The sequence below is a fragment of the Falco naumanni genome, chromosome 3, assembly GCF_017639655.2.
Source record: "Falco naumanni isolate bFalNau1 chromosome 3, bFalNau1.pat, whole genome shotgun sequence".
NCBI classification, from domain to species: domain Eukaryota; kingdom Metazoa; phylum Chordata; class Aves; order Falconiformes; family Falconidae; genus Falco; species Falco naumanni.
In genome coordinates, this window is record NC_054056.1 from 118422172 (window position 1) to 118438532 (window position 16361).

The following is a 16361-nucleotide window of genomic DNA, read 5'->3' on the forward strand; positions in this document are numbered from 1 at the left end:
TTTTTGTGTCATGTGTTCTCTAGATATAAATCAGGGTGAAGACACCAGTGCAACAGAAGCACAAATTCAAAGCACTCTGAAACAAAACCAGCCAGCTAAAACTTATTTTTCTCACAGCTCAGAACTCTCCTGCTTATCACTTATCATTGGAGTTTACTAGGAACACAGAAAAAAAGTTTAATTGTAAAACCAGAGCTTTATTTTTGTAGCACAATAGAACCTGAATAACCGGGAAGTCTTTTTTTTTTTTTTTTTTTTTTTTTTTTTTGGTCACATTATAGGAAAAATAAACACCAGGTAGTTACATTGTCTGAGGAAAATATCTACACAGTATTTCATTGTGGTTTAGTTTGCTACCTTGAATTGTCCCATTATAGTATGTGCTTTACATGTATATACATATTATTTCTACACATAGGTATCCACTGAAAGGTAAAGCAACTGTTCTAGATCTACCCTGAAAATAAAGATCACACATTATGTAAAACTGAAATTCACTGCTGTCCTGAAGTTCTGCTGGAAAACAACTTTGCCTGCACTGCACAGCTATCTGCTTACATACGCCCTGTGGACTCAGCTTTTCACATTTTGTTAGCTCTGGTGGCAAATTAGATACTCTTCCCCAAAGTTCTTCCATGTCGCCTGTATTTAAACAGTGAAAACCACAGAGAAAGGAGCAAGGCAGATTCAGGCCTTTCCCTGCAGGGTCATGTACACCCACAACTAGCACCCTCGCCAGGGTGCCTCCGTTACCTCCTGGTTTTTGACAAGTGAACATTTTGATATTGATGTTTGTCCTGGTTAATAATTGTTATATAATAAATATTCAATTAAGTTTGATACTTTGAAGCCCTCCGCTCTTACCAAACTTAGAATGAGTGAAATTCATGTTTCTCAGATCATTTGCAGAACTCTGGATGGACATTTTGTGATTCAGCTTTTCTAAAAAGTATAGCCCTCAGCTTTTTGATAGGGTCCCAATTCATGGCAGCTGTTAATGGCTTTATGCATTTACTAAGCAGGTGAGAGGCTGGATAGGGAGGTGATGAGACAGACTTGCAGTCATCTTACCTCCAGCTCTGTTACCTCTACAACAACCGTATTTGGTCTAGATGTGGGATGACCAGGAGCATGGTGTGCTACCTTGGGGCTTGGATCACCTTTTCTCTTGGCTCCATAGGTAGCTGCATCCTTCTGAGATGCTGCTGCAGAGGGGACTTTGAGCAGCAGGGAAGGGGATGGGTGGCTTTGAATTGTCCCTACAAAGCACTGAGTCAGAGCTTGGTTAAAAATTCTCACTTTGACCTTTAAAGTTCTTTTACGTCTCTAAAAAACACCCCAGAAGTGCCTGGGGAAGCTGGCCTGCTGGGGGCCAAGTCCAAAACTCTGGTTTTCCAGGCAGGAGTGCAATAATAGGGTAGAACGGGAATGTGGGGTGTAATGGTTGCAATAGCTATTGTCTCAATCTGAAACACTGCTCCCTTCACCTGCATCTTGCCCTACACCCAAACCCTTCCACCAGGCACCAAAGGACATTGTCACACCGCTACTTGCAAACCCCAGGGCTTGAGCTGTGCTGCCGCAGCCCCCAAGCCCTTTGCCCTCCCACAGTGACAGCCACTGCGCAGAGCACTGGTGTCTGCTCGGTGCATTCAGTACGCTTTTGGCAACTGCAAATTGTGGAGCAGTATTTTGAGACTTTGGGGATGTGGGAGAAATAGTGAAGAGAATCTAGAGCAGGAGTTGGCTGGCATATCTCTCCTAACATCACAGAAATGACAGTTCTCGTTGGAAAGTTAGAGGGCTTGCCTCTGGTGACCTCATTTTACCCAGGGTGACAGAAGATGATCCCAGCAGGTCTGTCAAAAGATAAACAGAGAAAGTGAATGATATTCAGTCTTGAGAGTACTCCCTTGCTGAAGGCACTGGCCTCCACAAACTGCTTAAATAGCGGGTTTTGTTCTTTTACCTAAGCTCCAGAGGCAAAATGTGAGCAGGCTGTTGCAGGAGGAAGGCACAGAGGAATTAGGGGTTTTGGACTCCGGTTTTCTGTTTGGTATAGATGAGTTTGGTTTCTGGCCTGAGTCATTGACTTCTCCCTTAGCTCCCTCTCACTGCCTTTGCAACTGGTCCAGTCTGTAAGTATAACCAGCAGTTATTAGCCCAGCATCAGCTGTTAGAAAAGGCGCTTTTCTCCAGCATAGTTCAGACTTTAAGAAATATTTTTGCTTTTCCCAAAGGGATAGATCCATGTCTGTGGTGTACAGGGCTACTTAGTCTCAGTCATGCTGCCAGCTCAGTGCCTTTTTTACATTAGACTCATTTAGGAACTCAACAGCAAGAAACATGGTTACCCACTTCATTAATTCCGTAGACGTCTGCACCATTCCTTCCTGAAAGGAGTTAGCACATACTACTCTTATAAGAAAAACTGATTTGTAAGTAATCTCTGAAAGAAGTACCCTAATACATAGCTACACGCGCACAGTTTTCCACACTGAAAACGATGCCCTGTATGTTGTATTTGCTATTAAGCAGCATGGACAACAGGATCCAGTTGGCATGTTTTCTACTGAAAGTTTATCTGCAGACCTCAGATGCTTTATACTTTCTTCCTCTGAAAGCTTTCTGGAAATAAAAAACCTGTGTTTCAGCACAAGGCTGCTGCTATCTGTACAGACTGGTCTTCCAAAAACTGTGCTTTGTCTAAAGACTGTGCAGAATCCAGCTCACTTGATAGCCACAGCATTTGCAGACTTACTTTGGCTCTTGGGCTTCAGCTGAAAACACATTCAATCTGAAAAAAAACCCAACCAACCAACCAAAAAACCAACCAACCAGAAAAAACCCCACACCCCAAAACACCAAGGGAAAAAAAAAGAAACAAGGCTTGAAATTGCTGCAGATAAGCAAGATCCTTCATTACAGGCAGCTGTCAAACCTGTTTTCACTTGTTTGCACAAGAAAGGGGTTTAATTTCCTCAGTTTTTTAGATTCTCTTCAACTTTCTATTCTCTTCCCAACTTTCATACATATGTCTATGTGAAAAACAAAGTAGACTTTCAACATTTTGCTTGTTAACATTGAATTATTAATTGCCCATATCCAAACCGGTGTATGAGAAACAAGAAATCTTGGTGGCATCTCATATTGAGAAATAATACAAATGTTATTTGTAGAGGTGGAGAAGCAGGACACAGATACTGAATTTTTCAGTGCCTTCAGCTTATTCTATGCTGGGAAGAGGGAACAGAATCAAAGGGACACAGAGTATTCAAAGGTTTCAGCCCTGACCTAGTTCTGCTGTACTCTACTACACTGCAGAATCAGGCCGGCCCTGGCCATCCTTGAGCAATTTTCTCTCACCTAAATTATTTTATTCCCAGGTATCCTCCTGTTCCTCAAAATCACAGCTGATGTATCTATATATGATATTCACACTGTACTACCCTGTGCGCTTTCAATCTGGGTGAAGACTATGCAGGTCAATTTTTCTACAATTGTAAGTGTAGCTGGCACCTCCTTATGGGCAGCTTACATATGAAACTGCCTGTAATCCTGAGCTAGTAAAGTTCTGATGTACTTTTCCTGTCCATCATATTTGCAAATAAGATGATCTGTAGAAAGAAAATGGAGTATTTATGCAGTGAAGAACTATTGCTTCCATAGTATGTTTATTAAAAGAATACTGGTTTGTGTTTTTGGTTTGTTTGTTTTGTTGTTTTTTTTTTCCTTTAAGAACTCTTACATAATCACTGGGTGTTTGTTCCTTTGAATTTTCTTTTATTTATTACTGTTTGTTATGCATCTGCAAAAATAAACCTTCAATTTTTACATTCTCCTGAGCTACCAGCTGTAAAGTCACATAAAAACTCCCTATTTCTGAGTCAAACTTTCAAAAAAAAACCCCAAAACCCAAACCAAAAAGCAAAAACATCTCCACCCAAAACTAGATAAATACCACTACGTAACTTTAGCTGCTTTCAAGTTTTATAGCAATTAAGGTTAAGTTTAAATGAACCAGCATTTTCCAGCAATCAGAATCACTAGATTTCAAGCCAAATTCCCACTGAACTCTCCTTAGGATCTAGGGAGAGACATCTGTTTCCATTACAAATTTTATTTTAGTAAATCTTACCAGTTTTACCCAAGAAGCTCACAACATTTTAGAGTCACTCATTATAACCTTAGTGAAACTCGTGGAAGAGAGAAATATGTCTAGAGGAGCACAATCTGTAAATATCCATATATGATTCTCAAAAACAAACAACAGCTCATCCATACACCCTATGGCCATGTGCCAACAGTAATTTGCCAAAAGCTATTTAAAGTTTTGAGTTAAAAAACAGGGAAATTGGTGTTGTGCATTACATGTTTCTGATCTGTGGGAGTTAGAAGGAAGTTCCTGATGAAATGCAGACAGTGCTGTTAGTGGAGGATGGGAGGGTTTGATTCTGAGGTGTGTGGTTTCCATGGGACTTACTTATATTTTTCACTTTTGAAGTCAGTAATATATTATGCATAAGAGACTGAGGGAAAACGAAGTGATTTCTCCATAGGATCTGGCTGAAATGGGATGCAAGTTCATTTCCTGAACTTCCACTCCTGCTTCAGACACAAGATTATGATTTCTTGTCATTAGAAGTGTAGTGATTGTGTGGGGTTTTGTTTGTTTGGGTTTTATAGTTTTGCTATTTCATATGATGATGGTAGATAGTTTTTTTCCCAAGTAAGACTGAGATCCCAATCTGTAATTTTTTTTTTGCCCCATTCTGCTAAAAACTACAATTTGTGAAGAAATTAAGTTTTGCTTACCACGAAAAGCAAAAGATCTTTATTTTGAAAAAAGTGAGTGAAAAATAAAACAGGGTTATTTCGTTTTGGGGCAGTTTAAACTCAAAGGGAATAATATGTTTTATTAAACTGGCCTGAAGCATTTATTCCGAATTATTTCAATAACACATCTGAATTAACATTTATCAAGGCCAATCCATTTCTTATGCTACAGAACTGTCATCTCATTTATGTGTTAGAGAATTCTCCACAGAAGCTACAAAACAGGACATGATTATGTAATATTTTGCACCACACAAGAACTAAGAGGTGCCACATTCAATTCTCCAACAGCAGGTTCAAAACAAACAGAAAGTACAGCATATATTACAGCGTGCAATTCCTTCCAAGAGATGTTACGGAAGTCAAAAGTAGAAATCAAAAAGGCATGGACACAAATTCGTAGAAGATAACCATGACTGCTGGAAATAATTGCCTGAATATAACCTCTGAGTCAGAAAGTTCTGATATTTTGATTGCTGGTATCTTGCAGGCTATACAACAGGAAAAAAATTGGCTTTTTAAGGCAAGTTACTACAATATGTATCCATAGATGGCTGCTATAAGAACTACAAGACTCCTCTGAAGGATAGAGACATCTCACGGATAAGGTCATCAAAAGAACAGCTCAGAAAAAAAGCAAAAGCCTCTATTGTTTCTTTCACCAAAAACATTTATTCTGCACGCATGTTCATTCTCCCAGACATGCACACATTACCTCTTTGACCTTTTTTATCCTGACTCCAGATAAAAGCTAAGGTTAACATACAGGATGAGGATATAAATGTTGATATTAAATCAAAGCCATTAAACAGATAGTCCAGATAGACATATAAATAACCAAGGGTCAAACTTCATAGAAATGAACATGGTTGCAGGAATAATTGGATAAAATAAATACAAATTCCAAAATTCGATGTAGCAAATCAACTTGTTACTGCTAATAAAAATTCTCTTCAAGTATTTTGTACTTCAGAAAGCATTAGGGGAACCTCAGCAGTTTGTAAGCCTTCCACTTAAACATTCCCTCAACAGACAGATGACATTTTGGCAGGTTTCCCAAAAAAGGTTTTTGTTTTACATCAATTTCCATAAAACCAACAGATTAAAATCCCTTTTCTGCTGTAAAAGCAAAAGATAAATAAATAAAAAAGGCATTATAAAGTGCTTTTCATTCCCTTAAAAACTTTGAAAGCTTTGCTAATATTCAAATGAGGCGTTTTTCATGTGCAAGCAACATTTGTTTAAGCTTCTTTCTGTGATACAGCAGCAATCATTTTTTATTTCTGCTTCTTGAGACCTTCCAGCAGACCAGGACAGACAACATCGTCCAATAACAACTGAAATTATTGAGAGCAGTGTTTATCTTTTGGCTGGTTGAAATTGCTTTAGTTTATTTATTTATTTTTGTCTTAAATGTTGCAGGTATGAAATACATGGAAAGACTTCATGCTGCTTAGAAGCAGCCAGCTAGAGAGTTCTGGAATCACATAAATTAATACAGACATAAACAAGGCCAGATATATGCTAAGGTTTTCTACACCATCCTCCCCCTTAGGGGATGTACTTTTTGTCAGTAAATGAATGCTAGGTGATACAGAACAAACGGCAGTTTTGGCTTAGAGGTGAGGCAGGGGTTCGTGATTAACCTTCTGAAACTTTTCCAGTTCCTAATTTTGCCTGAGGTTCTTCTAATGTTGCATACATCACTCAGTTTCCCTGCAAGTCAGAACCCCACCTGTTACTTGGGTGATAGCAAGTATTGCTGGCCCTCTCTTTTGTCTTGTATCCTTAGCATAAGCATCCTTTCTTTTGTTGTGTGTTTCTGTTCAGCAGCCAGGACTCTTTATCTGTCCTTAACAACCGGATCAGGTTTAGACAGCCATGAATTGCGGCTAATCTGAGCTGCTGTGGCCACGAGATACATATCTGCATAGAGGAATAACCTCAGTTTGGAAAGTTTTGGCAGAATGAACAGCACTGCCCTGTGGCTTTTAATTCTGGCACGTTATGGTTTAAATTTTTTTTTTGCTCTCCCCATCTTGGAAGCTTTTGTTCTTCCAAGAAAACCAGGTCTCCTGGGTATGATGTAATTTGGGATGCCAGCATGGGCATCAGGTGCCTGTGAACGGTGCTCCCAGCCTGAAGCTATAGCACAAACGCAGTGACATTACCTCTGCACCGAGTACGAACTGCGAATGTGCTTTTCTTTTTTCTCTGCACTTTCGTATTTCAGTTCCACCTTTGCCTCCATGTTTTTTAAAAACAGTTATATTTGCTTCTATCACCATTTAAACTCAGTAATTTGACTTATTGGATTCATCACAAGTAGTCTAATATCTCTCTTGAAATATTGGTATATTTTATGTACAGCACATGTTATCACAGGGACTAACAGTGGTGTTTCTCTCACCTCACTTCAGTTGATTATGAGGCAGTCATCCTAGCCTGTCTTTATAGTCCACAATAAGAAATAAGCACTTTGAGGGTGAAATTCATCTGACCTATTTGATATCACCGCTTCAGAAAGAGATGACTCATACCCTGGAAATGTCAATTCCTCTCCAGCAAATCTAAAGGCAGCCTACATCATTAACTGGGATGTAGACATTTGCTCAGATTAATTCAGAGTAAGAGCCCTAGCTATGTATCAGGACTCTGTGGGGCTCAGTGCTGAGTAAACTCTAAACAAGATGTTCCACTCTTGCTGAGTTCATGCTATAAGATAGGAGTCATGCAGATACAGTCAGAAGGGAGTACTGTGACCATGTCAGCACTGAGAGGTAGTGAGCTGAGCACTAAATTAACTTAAATTCTATCAGGTTTTTGAGGAAGAATTTGGATAACAGTGAATTCATGTTGCACATGGGTATGGGAAGACACATCCCAAATGAATGGACTGCACCAGCGAAAGGAAATGCAGGTTTGGGGCTGAAGTCTTGTCATTATAGTGCCGGACGCTTATGTCAATGGACAGTGAGAAGTGGGAACTAAATGTCCAATCTGTAATAAAAATTGGGGTGAACTGTAAAGGATATTAATAGTGAAGAGACATCATGCACAATTCAAAGAGGAAAGAGGATATAGTTAAAGTCAGAGAGAAAGATGTTGCATCAACCAAGATACAAGCTGATGAGAAGTTGAATAAGAATATTATCTATGTGGATAGATGGAAAAGTTGTACTGTTGAGATGTTTTGCTGGAAGAAGATCTGCAAGAAAGGAGAGAAAGGACAGACTGAAAGATAACTCTCAAGCCGCTGGACTGAATGCCAAGAAATCAAAGTCCATGCACATCATTTGAGCTAGTGCATGCTGGACAATGTTAATTTTGAAAGGGAAACATGGACTTATGGTGTCAGCTTGAAATAAGCAAAAGCAAAATCCATCACAGCCAAAACCAAAACTGCAAACATTTTCTAAGGCAGGAAATAGCACTGGTGCAACATTGAGTCTTGTTTAACAATACTGCTCTGATTATTTTTCTTCTCAATATTTCTTCTTTTAGTTTTGCTCGCCCAGGGAAAGGTTCATGGCTTGGTAAAGGCAACCTGGAGGCAGGACCAGACCAGTCCAGTATGTCATTGGAAAATCTAGTGTTTGGAGCAGGCTACTGCAGACCCACTTCTTCAGAGGTAAGGAGGATGAACAATGATGTTTTACTTCCATTTGATCAGATAGAGTGTCCACATTATCTGTGAAGAATGTGCCCTGGTTTATATTGCTAGTAGGGGGATTTTGTTGGAAGAAGAACCCTTCAAACAGTTCTGCATGAAACACCTGGCACTTGGAGTTCCTGGGTGTTCAGCCCCCACATATATGAACCATTTCAGGAAAGTTCAAGATGTATGGATATACCCCTGGTTGCCAATGACACTTTTCAGGCACGATTCACCTGACCAAGTGTCTACTATAAGGTGAAATTAATTATTCAGTAAAAAATACTTGCTTTTAGGTCTTATGTTTGACAGCCAGAGGACGTGACTCATTATTAATGATGTTGTGAAGGAAAGGTTTGTGTCTGGATTATTGAGTATTGTGTATGTTGGTGATGGGATGTTACACACATTGCCTTACTCAAGGCAGATCACACAGTTAGTGTACGTCTTTGATCTTTTTACTTACCACAGGTAAGACAAGAGCTTGTTATGCAATTTTTAGTACAAAGTTTCTTGTTTGAAAAATAACGAGTAGTAGCTTTTTGGTTTGGTTTGGTTTGAAGTGTTAGTTTTGAAGCCTTTTTTTTTGTCAGAAATGTTTCCTCAGGTCTAGAAACTCAACCCAGAATACTGGAATCATTAACTTGTTAGGAAACCCTGATTCAAGGGTTCTGATTAACATACTGCCTCAGCTTCCCTCAACTTTTCCTGTCAAAGCTTTTCTGTTCTGTATCTATATTAAAAATATGCTAGCCTAGAGCAGCTGGTGCAGAAGAACTACCAGGGAATTAACTCAGCCTGAGAGAACGTTTGGCCTGAGGCAGCTGTCTGAACCATTGGGTCATTGTATACTTTTGGCAAACAAAGTGACCTCAACCTCTGCCTCTCTGGTAGGCAGTCACATCACATAAATTTAAATAACTGATTCAAGTGTTTGTAGATTAATCTCTGTACATTGCATAAGAGAGAGGCTTCTTTGGGGAGTGTTTCCTACTTTTTGTTATCCTCTGGACAAATCTCTGTTGTCTAACTCTCCTGTTAGGCTAACTCTCCACTCCTATTTTTCCTTTTACTCTCCATGGAAAAATCCTAGTCTGCTGTGATTAGGAAGCCTTATTTCCTTCCCAAATGTTTTTCTTAGCTGCAAACTCTGTTTTCTACCCATCTCTGTTGAATAATCTTCTTTGATTATAGGCTTTTTTTCTTTTTCTTCTTCTATTTTATTTTTAAATGACAGCATAATTGTGGTGGCTTGGTCTTGGCTGGACACCAGGTGCCTGCTAAGCCACTCTATCACTCCCCTCCTCAGCAGGACAGAAAGGGGAGAAAATAAGATGGGAAAAAAATGATGGGTCAAGATAAAGGTAGTTTAATAAAGCAAAAGGAAAGGTTGCCTGTGCAAGCAAAAGAAAACAAAAGATCTTTTCTCTACTTCCCATCAGCAGGTGATGACAGGCCACTTCCTGGGAAGCAGGGTTTCAATATGCATAGCAGTTGCTTTGAAAGACAAAACATCTCCTTTCTCTTAGGTTGTATTGCTCTGCAGACATCATATGAGATGGAATATTGCTATGGTCAGTTTGGGCCAGTTGTCCTGGCTGTGTCCCCTCCCAAGATCTTGCCCACCCCTGAACCTGGTGGTGAGGATGCTGGAGAGCCAGCCTGGATGCTGTGCGAGCACTGCTCAGCAGTAGCCAAACCCTGGTGTGTTATCACCACCTTTCTAGCTACCAAATCAAACCACAGCACTAAGAGGGCTGCTATGGGGAAAATTAACTCCATCTCAGCCAGACCCAATACCATAATTATTATTCTAGCAGATGACCTGTTAAATACCAGAATGAAAGCACTCTATCGTGAACTGGCTTTAGCACTTTGTTTCCCTGCAGGTCATCAGAATGTCACACATTAGATGATCGTCAATATAATGCTACACAATCCACCTCCACATGGTCAGATGTGCATTTCCTTAGCTTCAGAAACCTCTATAAGTCATGACATCTGTTCTTGATCTGAGCATTTTAATTTAATAGACTGTGATGGCCTTTTTGCATATGCTATCCATGATGTACGATAATGAGCAAAGACTATTTCTCTTGCTTTAACATATAAAATAAAAATTCAGAACTAAAAAAGAAACTGCTGTGGGGATAAATGTAACTTCAAATGAGGGCCTTGTGACTGCTGGTTTATGTAGGAGTTTATAGCAAGCCGTAAGGGATTAGAGGAAGAGGAGTAATATTATATCTTACAATGTTGCAATGCTTTGCACTGGGTCAAGTTTACTTCCCTTTACAAACTTGTAGCTTCCATTCCGTGCTGTTTGAATGTTTATTAAATGTAACTTCAACTGCACTATAGACATGTCTGGGTTTGGGGAATTTTGCGATCACCATTAGTGAGCATGAGAATGGATCCTACCCTTTTCATTCCATGAAAACTGCAGAGCTCTATACTGACATATATATTTTTGGATGGACCTTGTATACTGCATGTCCAAATTAGTAATGGCTAAATACCTTAAGTCAAGATATGCCACACTTTTTTTTTTTTTTTTTTGCTTGTAAGGTACTCTGATTTCATGCAACTAGCTAAATCTAGGCTAGAGCAACTATATTTTGTCTTTCAAGGCAGACAAAGCTTCCCTGGACAGTAGGACATGGGAAAATGAATTTTAAAGATACTTTAATTAGTTCCTTTTTATGTTGTAAAATGCTATGAAACAGTTAATGTTAGTCTATCCTGTGTTTTTAATTTTCTCCCCTCCCCTCCCCTCCCCTCTCCTCTCCTCTCCTCCTCCTCTCCTCCTCCTCCTCTACTCCTCTCTCCTCTCTCCTCTCTCCATCTTTATCTTTGCAAAGCTGTTTGGATCCATCTACTTTTCATGTGTATTTCTGTGTTTTCCTTAATATAAGAAGCCTCTATGCTTAAGCTCTTAAGATGCATCTCCTGGGCAAGTGTCTTCTGTCTGATGTCTTCTCTAGGGAACTGAATCTGATTATGCAGTTCTCTGTGAGACTACAAACAGTTGGGACTTTCCTTATTTGAGGTTTACCTGTTGTGAGTAAACCAAAAGGAACTTCTCTTCCCCACAGTTGCAGCCAGATTATTTTTCCAGAATGCTTTCATTTGAGTGGAAGCTGATAATGGGTAGGAGCTCTAAATCATTCCTATTTCACCCTCTTCTTCAAGTCGAGGAGATGCATGGCTTAAAGCCCCAGCAAATCAGTGGTTCACTGTGTCTGAGGCACCTACTAACTCCACAGTTTATTCTAATTTTCATAGATTTGGCAAAAATTCTACAAAGTCATGAAGCAGACTGGCTCACAAAAGTAAACTTTGCCCTCACTAGTGTCATCATACTCAGTAGATGGAATATTGGCATGGTGTATTTGGTTTATGTGGCAAGGTTTTGGTAGCCAAGGTGGGTGGGAGCAGGGATCGCTTCTGTGAGAAGACACCAGAAGCTTTCCCCATGTCAGAGTAAGTTCCAGCCAGCTCCAAGGCAGACCTGCCACTGGCCAAAGCTGAGCCCATCAGCAACATTGGTAACATCTCTGTGATAACATACTTAAGAAAGGATAAAAACCACTGTGCAGCAGCTGTGAGAAAGGGGTGAGAAAATGTAAAAGAAACGGCTATGCAGGCACCAAGGTCAGGGCCAAAGAAAGAGGGGAGGTGCTGCAGGTGCCAGAGCAGAGACTCCCACTCAGCTTGTGGTGAAGACCATGGTGATGCAGGTTGTCCCACTGCAGCCCATGGAAGACTCCGTGCCAGAGGAGGTGGCTGTACCCTGAAGGAAGGCTTTTTTAGATTTTTTTCTTATTTCTTATTCTAGATTTCTTCTTATTTCTCATTCTACTCTGTTTAATTGGTAATAAGTTAAATTAAGGTCCCCATAAAATCTGTTTTGTCCGTGATGGTAATGAGTAAGTGATGTCCCTGTCCTTATCTTGACCCATAAGCTTTTTGTTGTATTTTCTCCCTCTGTCCTGTTGAGGAAGGGGAGTGATAGGGAAGCTTGGTGAGCACCTGGTGGCCAGCCAAGGTCAAGTCACCACACATGGTTCAGACAAGCTTTGAACACATCGCTTCAGTAGAGTAGCTAGCTTTACAGTAGTGCTAAGCCCTCAGGAAAGCCAGAGTTGTGATGAAATCTGATGTTAATACTACTAAGCCATGTTTTCCAGACACCTCTTGAATACAAAGTAGAGGACTCTTATCTTGACATATCATCTCTCTGTGTGTGTCATCCATCCCTTTTTACTTCTTCCTTCCTCATAAAACATGGGTGCGTCAGACAGCTAATTTTCTTCTTAGGCCTATAGATTGACTGTGGAAATTCACATCTAGTTTATGTTGTCGATTTGCTTTTTCCTTACTGAAAATGCAAGTGACTGCCTTCATTTCTAAAGAAAGTCCGTATCAATCATCTGCTGTTCTTGCCACTTCCTGAGCTAATGTTCTGCATTTGAGCTGCTGAGATGCCATTGCTTAATGATAGATCCTGAAGGCTCCTTGTTCTGCTCTTCTGACTTCTCAGTGCAGAGACTAATTAAATGCCAGGGGCTTTGGACTATACGTGTGTGTCTTCCCTAGCTGTCCACAAGTGACTTGCGAACACTACTGGCTTTTTTCCTTATCTCCTGGCTCAGCAGAGTAGTTATAATAATTAATCGTATTTAAGCCTCAGTGATTTTAAGTCTTTTACTTTCTTCCCAGTCATCTACCCAGAAAACAAGGATCTTCCCTTTCTTTATTCCTCCTTCCCTCCCTCTCTAATGTTTTCTCTTTATCTATACTTTACTTTTCCTTTCAAGTACAATTAAGAAAACAAAGATATTTCTTACTAAAATAAGATTTTGTTGTTGTCGTTGTAATATAAATATGAAGGAAGATGCTTTTGTGGTCAAAAAAATAGCAGAGAACAGTCTACAGAATAAGAAAATGTGCTACTACTTTCTCAAGCTCTCTTTAGCCCATAACCTATACTCACAGGGAATATATATTACAGTAGATTAACAATATATTCAAAATAGAATCATATCTACTACAGGCTTGGGAGATCTAGTGGGATGAGACAGACTCATGAGCTTCCCTCAGGGGCTTCTGAATTCCCCTTTGGGTCTGCTAAATTGCTTTTCCCTGTGAGGAAGTTCAAGGGGCTGTTTTGAATGTTGCAAGGTCTGTAGCTGAACATCAACACCAACTCATGCTTTCAGGTGATCTCAGCAGCCATAAGAAATGGACACTAAAAAATATCTACAGATCCTACATCTACAATAAAATAAAAAGAAAATGTTCTTTGCAGAACTGATAATTGAATGGTCACTTACACTTTAAGACTTTTATGCCTTACCCTGTACCATACACCTCTTCTGTATCCGCTCTTGTCAGGCTGTTTTAATGTCTTTGTAGTATTGTGCATCACATGCCTGCTGTGTTATAATCAAGTTGTGTCAATGGCATACTGGGAGTTATTAATAAACTGTACTCACAGTAATCTTATTTTCATTTGGATAACAGTTGCACTGCAGATAAATCGACTTCTAAGTAATCAGATTGATTAATCATATGACTTCCCATTAATAAGGAACTAGTGTTTGATAAGAAGTGTTCTCCTTCCATCTAGCATTGATGTAGCTATCCCAAAAGACATGCTTATGCCTGGCATAATACAACAACTAGGAGTGCCATTCAAATAAAATTGCGCTGATGATGAGTTCTCTACGGACAGTTTGCTAAAATTTTCATTTTTTTCAGTGACATATGAAAAAACTGGTCCATTTCAGCCTAAAACCAAAACATTATTCAGACCCATATTTTTGTGTCACATAGAAGTCATCTCTGTTTTATTCTTCTTTTCTTCTGTATAGTTACTGCTCTTTGGCCACAATAATTGACTTTTTCAGCTCTTGAAAAGGAAGGATGTGCATCAGAGAACAGCTTATGTAGGACCCATTCTGGGAACTGTAGTATGCCCTGAAATCCCAGTTTAGCTGGGAGAAGAGGAATATATAGCTGCAGACTTCATTCCTCTTCATATATGGGAACCTTAATGTAGAGATTCCTCTTTTTTTTTTTTTTTTTTTTTTTTTTTTTTTTGTATTTATTGGTACAGCAGCCATCTTTCTAATGCCATTGTTTAATGCCATTGTTCCTTCCCCTCCACACACACCACACACACACACACCAGCATCTGCTGTGTCCTGACTCCAGACAAAATTGTATGAGAGATAGGGGTGGGAAGGGGAAGGCTAAGAGAGAGGGGTATGGGGTGAGGGAGGGGAAGGCAAGGGAAAAAAGGTGTTAGCTTTGCAAAACTTTGCAAAAGACTAAAACTCGTGTGGTTCCTTTGAAAGGAAGGACAGTGTGTATTTTTCTTTTTTTTCCCTTTGAAACTAGCAGAGGTTCTCTGTCTTCTGCTGGACAAAAAGGGATCTGATGTGTCTAGAGGGCTGTGTAGTTGCCAAGGTATTTTTTTTCTTTTTGTTTTTCAAACAATACCTGATTATTTACAAACTTAAGGCATAGTTAGGAATCTGATTTTACTAATTTAGAACTTGAGTAAGATAGCTGGTTTATATATTATTTAACATTTTTAAAAAGATCCAGTTTTTGGGTTTTTTTTTAATATTTAAAATAGCTTTGACTTACAACTACTCAATATAACTAATCCATACTGCAGAAGTGTAGTTTACATCAGAATTTAATTTGGAATTGTTAATTTTACATGAAAATGTCTTTTTTTTTGGTATCAGACTTCTCTGCTTTGGTGTGAGTATGGTATGGAAAACAAATCTTTCATGTGTTAGCATGTGTTTGTAATAGGTGGTTTTAAAGGAACAAGATTCTTCAAGTGTCTTGCTTAAGGAAATGTTGATTAGTTGTGATTGGGACTCCAGCAGATGTCCAGTGCATAATTATTCATAAATATTCTGAAATAGTAAGACAGCTGATATACTGTTCTTTATAAGGTATAATGACAAGTATCTTTAATCAGTGTGTTCAGGGCACCATTAGTGATAATTACTGATGAAGTCTTTAATCTTCAGTTGCCTGAAGATAAATGGCTGATCTTTAGCGAGAACTAAATGATTTCCTAGCTGTAGCAGAAAACATGGTAACTAATAATGTGAAAATAACTGGTTTCTTTAATCATTGGCATATTTCTTTTCTGTGGCTCTTTTTGATCTGGTATGTGGAGGGTACAACAAGACAATGATCTGCATTATGATAGAGTTCATAATTTATATATATATATAATCTGTTCAAAAAAATAACGGATTAATTTGGGGATAGGCTTAAAATATGATATTGAAAAAGCTTTGCAATCTTTTCACTGTGGCTGTTCAATGAGAATGTCATGAAATCATCTGCAGATTCTTGTGAGACTCCAGACATGGTGGTGATGGAGTGTCCTGCGGAGAAAATCCTCAGGAATCACTCTCATTAGACTGATAATTGGTTCCTTTTGAAAACTAATAGAATTTGCATAGGAAGGTCCACTTTTCATATGATTTTTTTTTTTTTGCTTTTTTTCTGCAATGATTATGTATTGGAAAGAATCAGACTGCTGCATTCTCCTTACAAATTTCCCTGTTTCTCTGCATTCCATTGTGAAAAAGTCGATTACCCCTTGACTTGTACAACTGAAAAGAAGGTTTTTATGGCTAAATTAGAGCAGTTGCAGGTAGAGTAGTAAAAGATAGGCCGAGCATAGAGAATTTATTTCTCTTTCTCAGCTACTATTACAGTTACATACTGAAGAACCTATTTGGCTCCCATCACCATAATTTCTCACTTTGGGGCTGAAATCCACTGATGTGGTTCGTAGAGTCATTCACTTGACAGACATTCTTTCAATTAA

General features: G+C 39.1%; 1 protein-coding gene across 2 annotated transcripts in view; it reads left to right on the forward strand.

Annotated features, from left to right (window-relative positions):
- Positions 1 to 16361, forward strand: part of FAM135B (family with sequence similarity 135 member B) — a 165310-nt gene that overhangs the window by 91983 nt on the left and 56966 nt on the right. For both annotated transcript variants that reach the window (XM_040588336.1, XM_040588335.1), the window contains exon 7: positions 8341 to 8467. In XM_040588336.1, the coding sequence (XP_040444270.1) occupies positions 8341 to 8467 (127 nt within the window). The remainder of the gene's footprint in view (positions 1 to 8340; positions 8468 to 16361) is intronic.